General features: G+C 51.8%; 1 protein-coding gene across 2 annotated transcripts; it reads right to left on the reverse strand.

Moving 5' to 3' along the window:
• Positions 1-267: 267 nt before the first annotated feature.
• On the reverse strand, positions 268-8,147 carry RAD51 (RAD51 recombinase). Of its 2 annotated transcripts, XR_013774699.1 has the most exons (11): positions 8,065-8,147; positions 7,080-7,188; positions 6,536-6,673; positions 6,018-6,135; positions 5,385-5,476; positions 4,639-4,733; positions 3,675-3,788; positions 3,241-3,370; positions 1,876-1,997; positions 1,256-1,607; positions 268-822 (listed from the first exon to the last, which is right to left on the reverse strand). XR_013774699.1 is itself a non-coding variant. In XM_079309601.1 (10 exons), exons 2-10 carry the CDS (start codon positions 7,164-7,166, stop codon positions 1,484-1,486), a joined length of 1,020 nt encoding a protein of 339 aa, XP_079165727.1. In that variant the 5' UTR covers positions 7,167-7,188; positions 7,917-7,932; the 3' UTR covers positions 1,462-1,483. The 2 variants fall into 2 exon arrangements, 1 of the variants encoding a protein (XP_079165727.1); XM_079309601.1 differs by lacking the exons at positions 268-822; positions 8,065-8,147 and adding an exon at positions 7,917-7,932 and having other exon boundaries at positions 1,462-1,607.
• Positions 8,148-8,183: the final 36 nt, after the last annotated feature.

An 8,183-nucleotide genomic window follows, 5' to 3' on the forward strand; every position in this document is an offset into this window, starting at 1 on the left:
CCATTCCTGCTGCCAAAACCCAGCCTGAGGCTCAGCTCCCCATCCCCTCAATCTCTCCAAGGAATTGCACTTGGATTTCCCAATCCAGCAGGGCAGCAATGCTGTTCTCACCCTGTACCTTAATTGCAGTAATTGCTTCAGAGATAATTAAATTCAAAGAATGAAAATAATAAAGAGCTGCCAGCTCCAACCAAGGGCTGCTCAAGCCACTTCTCAATGATTTGCTTTAATTGACCAATGCAAATGAACCAATTAAAACCACATTGATACAGTTTCATTATTTTTAATCGAGTTATAGAGAAATAATGTAGAGTAGAAAATAATCTTTTTAACCCCAAAACTCTTCTAGGAGATCCACAGGGCAGGGCTGCACTGCAGCCCCAAATTGAAAAAAAGGACAATCCCAGACTGAGATTCCCAAGGGATTGGTGCAGCTTCTGCCAGCCAGAACAATCCTTGGGCTGAACACACACCTGTGAATCCCAGGAACCTGGGACATCATCAGTATCCTCAGGGGCTTTTTATTAAAAGCAGATTCCCACAGAGAATTAATGAAATACAGAAGATTAAACAGAAATGTAAAGGAAGAGCTCCCCCAGCCCAGCAGGCTGCAGCATCCAAAAGAAAATGAACAGAAAGATGATGGATTGGGACCATCACCAATCCCAAATCCCTCGTGTGGAACAGCACTCTGCTCTGGTTTATAAATCACTTCTCTGAGTGGACAAACCCTTCACTTTGCTTCCAGTTCACCAAGGTCCCAACTGTGGCCACCAGGATTCTGCTGCCCCATGTCAGGGGATGCAGGGACACACACAGGCTCTGCTCCCATGGGAATGCTGCTCTGTGTCAGGGGATGCAGGGACACACACAGGCTCTGCTCCCAAGGGAATGCTGCTCTGTGTCAGGGGATGCAGGGACACACACAGGCTCTGCTCCCAAGGGAATGCTGCTCTGTGTCAGGGGATGCAGGGACACACACAGGCTCTGCTCCCATGGGAATGCTGCTCTGTGTCAGGGGATGCAGGGACACACACAGGCTCTGCTCCCATGGGAATGCTGCTCTGTGTCAGGGGATGCAGGGACACACACAGGCTGTGCTCCCATGGGAATGCTGCTCTGTGTCAGGGGTGCAGGGACACACACAGGCTGTGCTCCCATGGGAATGCTGCTCTGTGTCAGGGGTGCAGGGACACACACAGGCTGTGCTCCCATGGGAATGCTGCTCTGTGTCAGGGGATGCAGGGACACACACAGGCTCTGCTCCCATGGGAATGCTGCCCAGGCAGCACACAGAGCTCAGCTGTGCTGCACACAGGGAGATTCTTCCCAAGCTCCGGCTGCGCTCGCTGTGTCCCGAGTTCCCACGCTGGCACAGCACAGCTCCCTCCACCTGCTGCCCTGGGAATGTCCCTAAGGGGCCACCAGGAAAGGAGCTCTTACAGACACACAGTCTTGGGATTCAGGGGAAGAAAAGGAGTTTTCAGTCTTTGGCATCTCCCACTCCGTCGGCATTGATAGCAAACATGGCTTCAGCCTCGGGGAGACACGGAGAGTCGTAGATTTTACAGATCCTGGTCTCACCTCGGCCTTTCCGCAGGTACAGCCTGGCAGGGAGAGGGAAGGGAACAGGTCAGGAGGGACAGCCTGCTCCCAGAAAATCATCCTAATCCACAGAGGAGTAAAAAGAGCTGTGTGATCTGCCTGGGACATTCATTTCCCTGAGGACTGGGGGCCCAGAGTGGCGCTGAGCTGAAGCACAGGCTGGGCCTGCCATGGTCAGACTATGGAAACCCCACAAGTTAAAGCCACCTGGGCAATTCCATAAAACATTCCCCACCCAGGCTCCTGGGATGTGACCATCTCTTGTCTCACCTGGTGGTGGAAGCATGAGCGATGATATTGCCTCCAATGGGCTTTTTGGGATCTGCAGCAAACATGGCAGCTCCGTCTACCTGTGCCACCACCTGGTTCGTGATGACAACAGCCACGCCAAACTGCAGGAGAAACAACCCAAACCCAGTTAACTCCCACAATCAGAACAGCAAAGCAGGGAAAAGGACACACTCCTGGTGTCCGTAACTGTGGAATCCAGCCACTCCAAACTAATGGGAGCAGAAATGGAGACAAAACCTTTGGGACCAAATCGTTGGGGTTTTTAAGGGGTTTGTAAAACCAGTGAGTTTTACTTTGGCAATCACATTGGGCATGTATGGCCTGGGTTTGGTAGCAGGGGGGCACAGAGGTGGCTTCTGTGAAAAGCTGCTGGAAGCTTCCACCATGTCTGACAGAGCCAGTCCCAGGATGGCTCCAAGAGGAACATGCTGCTGGCCAAGGTTGGGCCAGTTAGAAATGGTGGTAACGCCTCTGTGATAACAGATTTCAAAAGAAATCAAAACAAAACTTGTGGTGCAGCTTCAGTTCCATCTAGAGAAGAGCTGGAGTGAGAATATGAGAACAAGATGCAGACACCATGGAGACTAAAGGAGGAGGGGGAGGAGGAGGTGCTCCAGGTGCCAGAGTTGAGATTCCTCTGCAGGGTGTGGTGATCCATGCAGCCCATGGGTATCCGTGGGGAATGCAGAGATCCATGCACCAGCCCATAGGGAAGATGCCCATGCTGGAGCAGGTGGATGCGTGGAGGAGGCTGTGATCCAGTGGGAAATATCCAGTGGAGAGAGGGGCCCTGCTCCCAGGCTGGAGCAGCCTGTCCTGGAAGGAGTGACCCACACTGCAGCAGCATGAGGGGCACTGTTGCCTGTGGGATGGACTCACATTGCAGCAGTTCACAGGGAGCTGCTGCCTGTAAGATGGAGACACAACTTGGAGAAGTTAATGGAGAACTGTCTCCTATGGAAGACAGCAGGGGAAGGACTCTTCTCCTTCAGCACTGGGAGAAGCCTTGGGTGGATGAACTGACCAAACCCCCCATTCCCATCTCACTGCATCACTGGCACAGGAGGTAGACCTGGGAAGGAGGGAGATGTGGGGGTAAGGTGTTTTTAAGAGATTATTTTGCTTCTCATTATCCTGCTCAGAGTTTGCTAGTAACTAAGTCACTTCAAATCTCTAAATTGAGCCTGTTTTTTCCTTGATGGTAACTGATGAGTGTTTTCTCCCAGTCCTTACCTCAACTCACAAACCCTTCATTACATTTTCTCCCCTCTGTCCAGTTGCAGGGAAGGGTGTCTGGGGTTTGGCCAGCATCAGCCCATGACAGGAAGCCCAGTGGATGCTCACCTCATCTGCCAGGCGCAGCAGCATCCTCAGGAACCTGGCCAGGTGCATCTGCCTGGCAGAGAGCTCCCCCCTTCCCGAGTAATCCGTGCGGTACAGGGCCGTGGCGCTGTCCACGATCAGCAGAGCGTACCTGGGAAGGGCAGGCAGGCCTCTCAGGCTCAGCTCCAATCCCTGCACAGCTCTCCTGGGAGCTTGGAAATCATCAGCACTGTTTCTAACCACAGCTCTTCTCTGAGCTTCCAGGCTGGCATTGAGGGACCGTGAATTCCCTGTGTTTCTACAGCCACATCAGCTGGAGCCAGTTGCTGGCACCCAGAATTCCAGCTGCAAGATGTGCTGCTGACACCTGATTGCCCATGGAGCAAGCTGGCTCCCTGGAGAAGCCAAAGGCTAATCCCAGGTGGGACCAGAATCCATTAAATCAGTGTAATTACCGTGACTCAGCCATCATGGCCGAGGCCTGGTAGAGCAGCTGGGTCTGGTGGTCGGTGTTAAAGCCCCGAGCATAGGCCACGTTGTCCAGGACATCACTGCCAGACAGGCCATACCTGCAAAACCAGGGAAAATAATGGGATGAACCTTGAGTGACAGCTTCATCCATAGCAGTTAGTCAGAAGCTTTGCCAAAAGGCTGGAAGAAAAACTCACATCCCCAGCAGAGACGAAAACAAATAGAAAAAATGCAACCCATGGTGATGAAGAGAACGGAATGATTGGAACCACTTGAAATAAGCAAGAGGAAACAGCCTAACATGATCTCAGGAGAGGCTTAGGCTGGATATTGGGAAGTCTCTTAGAGGAAAGGCTGTCCAGCCCTGCACAGCTGCCCAGGACAGTGGTGGAGGCTCCACCCTGGAGGGATTTAAAGCCGTGTGGATTTGGCACTTGGGGACATGGACAGTGGTGGCCTTGGCAGCACTGGGGAACATGGGCATCTCCCAGGGCTCCTCCAACCTGAACAATTCCATGGTTCCAAGGACTCTGTACACAGTCAGCACAGACACACCTGTGCCTGCTGCAAACATCATTTCACTTCCTCTCCTTCGCTTGGCTGCCAAATATTCCCTGGTGACAGGGAATATGGGAGCAGTCCTTGCTGCAAGAGAAGCCAGCAGGATTAGATCAAATTCCCTTCAGAAAGAACTAACAGGACCCAGCCAGTCCTGTCCCAGCTGCTTGGGAAGCTCCCAGTCCCTTCCAGTAGCAGAAGAGGGGGAAATCACCTCGTGCTGTGAGACAGTGACACAAGAGCTGTGGGGAGAGAGCAGCAGGCACAGGAGAGGAAGGGCAACACCAGAGCTTTCCAAAGGGAACACCTGCCAAATCAACCTCCAGGACCTGTGGAAAACGTTTCCCAACTGAGCTGTGAGTCCACCTGTTCCTGTCCTCACTCACAGACCTTTCAGCCACGGCCAGGAGGCGCTCTGGACGGAAGGTCCCCTCCGTGTCGATGTACATGGCTTTTCCCTCGCCGCCCCCGCGGTCTATGGGGAGCTAAAGGAGAAGGGGAGGAATGAACAGGGAATAAAGCATCCATAAACACAGCAGATACTGCCACATGGCCTCACTGAGCTCACACAACAAATAATACCCCAAGTTATTGTGATTAAAGTCCCAGTTAGCTGGGAAAAGTGAGAGGAAAGATCCCTAGTCCCCATTGCTGACACCTTCCTTTTGTAGTACCTGGAGTGCCAGGACAAGGGGGAATGGCTTCCCACTAACACAGGGCAGGGATAGATGGGATATTGGGAAAAAATTCTTCCCTGGGAGGGTGCTGAGGCCCTGGCACAGGTTGCCCAGAGAAGCTGTGGCTGCCCCTGGAAGTGTCCAAGGCCAGGCTGGACGGGGCTTGGAGCAAGCTGGGATAGTGGAAGGTGTCCCTGCCCATGGAACTGGATGGGCTTTAAGGTCCCTTCCCACCCAAACCCTTCCAGCATTCCATGACTCTACACAAGATGACAAGTGCTCAGCTTTGAGCTGGGAAATTGAGGGAGTCAACTGAATAATCAAATTAAGTCCAAGCCTCTAATATTTTACCTTCAGACAGAAATAAACACTCAGAAAGTCAAAGAAAGTTCCCAAATTAGCAAATATCCCAAGGCTGTGGGGTCTGAATATTGGATTGCAATGAGGTGAACCCCCCACCTGACAGGTGACGGCCAAGGTGTGACACAGCTGTGTCTTCCCAGTACGGAATTCCCCAAATAATTCTGTTATGGACCCTGTTTCTATTCCTCCTGAAGGGAAAATACAATAATAATTATTAATAAAACTTAAAAGGTCACATGCTACATGTATGATCTATGGATCTATCTCACATATGAAATACTGCATTCACAGAGACTCAGTTAAACACTGAATTTGGCTGAAAGTTTCAAAGCTAAGAGGGAAAACTGCTTGTCATCATGGGGTTTGTTCATGCTGTGGTTAAGAAGTTCATGGGTGTTTTTGAGGATGCTGAAGAGCTGAAATTAGTTTTGATTTTTGAATTACCAGAGGAATGGGGAGATGGTGATGCCTGGTTTTGTTTTCCCTAAACACATCATGGACTTAAATAAACCAGAAACATCCAAAAATGGACAGCTCTGGGTGTTGCATCATGACTAAAAGCTATTTCTGCAGCTTTTAAAATAAAAGCAATTATTCAAGAGCAGTCCTAGAGATTTTTCATCCAACCAGGACTTGACTTACATAGTTCTGTGCAAGGATCCCACTCATGGGAAAACCCCACCCCAATAACAGAGATTAAGCAGGAAAGAGAAATAATAAAATGCTGACCTTGAAGGAGCTTATCCAGCTCTTTGGAGCCAGTGGTGATCTGGATGATCTCTGACCGCCGCTGGTGGAATTCCGTGGCCGTGGTGAAGCCCATGGGAACCAGTTTGGCTGCCTCAGCCTGAGGGAAAACCCAAGTGAGCAGTGCCAGGGGAGTTCAGGCCATTTGTTCATCCCCCAGTAATTTGTATTTTCTGGCTAGTGGAATGGTGCCTGTATCATTCCATGCACATTTCATTGGCCTTGCACCAGCTGGTACCTCTGAACAGAAGTGAAATTCTGCTCCAGGAAAAAGCTCCAACATCCCTTTTGGACGTTTTAAGGAAATATCCTCCCCTTGTCCCCCACCTGTTCAGTTCAGTCCTGTCCTGGTGTGTTTTGCCTTTTCCCATCACAAGTCATGTCACACCTCTAATCACCCTTACTGCCCTTTGGAGACCTTCCAAATTCACCACAATGCTTTCAGCCAGCAGAAATAAACCTGTGGAATATCTTGGGTTAAAGCTCCAGAACATCCTTACCAAGATTTTGTCAGCTTTGGCTTCACTGATGCCTTTAATGTTCAGCAGCTCCTTCTTTGGTGCATAAGCCACAGCTTCCACTGTGTGAAATCCAGCTTCTTCCAGCTTCTTCACATCATTGGCATTTATGCCACATTGCTGGAAGGGAGAGAGGAAAAATGACACATGTTTTATATTTTTGGATATTTCTAGGTTTTTCTGTTTGGTTGTTTTTTTTCTTAACAGGACACAAGTCAGAATTTGGCAACAGAGTTTTCAGTTTCACCTTGCTTTTAGAGAAAAAGGCTTAAGTTGGATATTAGTAAGGAATTCTTCCTTGTAGAGGTGGTGAGGCCCTGGTGGAGAGCCTGGAAATGCTCAAGTCCAGGATGGACAGGGCTTGGAGTAACCTGGGATAGTGAAAGGTTCCATCCCCATGGCAGGGAATGGAATGGGATGAGCTTTTAAGGTTCCTTCCAACCTGAACCACCACAGAATTCCATTCTAGGAAAAAGCAGCAAGTGCATCCACGGAAAACTTCCTGCAGAGGTAACTCCTCACCTACCTCCAGCCTGGATATGAGCTGTGGCCCAAAGCTCTCCTCCTCTGCTGAGGTGTCTGCACTGGCCTCGAGCTGCATCTGCATGGCCATGGCAGACACGGCCCAGGACACCCTGGAAGGAACCAAACATTTCAGTGTTCCCTTTTAGCAATAAGTTATACAGTCAGATGAATCAGAATCATGGAGTTATTAGAGCTGGAGAAGTCCTCCGAACTGGCCCCTGATCTTGGGGCTGGGCTGTGCCCCAGAGCCTGCCCTCGGGACTGCCACAAACACCTTGGAAAAGGCTGGAAGACCCTGCACAGGATCTGTACCACCCCTGGGAATGCTGAGCAGGATGGCAGGCAGGAGCTGCCATGGGAAACTGAAGGATACAAGGGAATTCACACACTTGGGACATAACACACAATTCGAATATTATAATGACAGGACAAGGGGGAATGGATCCAAACTGATAGAAGGGAAAATTCTTTTGAATACGGGGAATAATTTCTTCCCTCTGAGGCAGCTGAGGCTTTGGAACAGAGAAACTGTGGCTGCCCCTGGATCCCTGGAAGTGTCCAAGGCCAGGCTGGGTGGGGCTTGGAGCAAGCTGGGATAGTGGAAGGTGTCCCTGTCCATGGCAGGGGGCGGCAATCCATGGCCATTCCCCCACTCCACGATTCCAGCTTCACCGGGGGCCCGGCCAGCAGCACCTCCAGGCGATCTGGACCTCCTTGGATTCCCGTATCCCCTCATTTTGCTCAGCTCCAGCCCTTTGTTTAATGCTCTTCACACACAGGTGTCGGCCTTCCCACCCCCCACCAACGCCCCTCAGCCTCCGGCGGCCGCTCCCCGCACCGGGGAGGCACCGCGGGAGCCCCGCGGCCCCGGGCCGGTCCCGCCCGTCTCAGCCGATCCCGGTGCGGGTGTTGGTGCCGATCCCTGTCCCGTTCCCGTTCCCGTTCCCGTTCCCATTCCCATCCCCGTTCCCGTTCCCGTCTCTCACCGCGGTCCCGCTCCGGCCGTTCGGGCGCTCCCGCCGCCGCCTCACGTGACCGCGCGCGCCCGCGCCCGCGCAGGCGCAGCCCCGCCCCCGGCGGCGCCTGAGGGGGAGCGCGGGAAGCG

This window comes from Erithacus rubecula (assembly GCF_903797595.1).
Source record: "Erithacus rubecula genome assembly, chromosome: 6".
NCBI classification, from domain to species: domain Eukaryota; kingdom Metazoa; phylum Chordata; class Aves; order Passeriformes; family Muscicapidae; genus Erithacus; species Erithacus rubecula.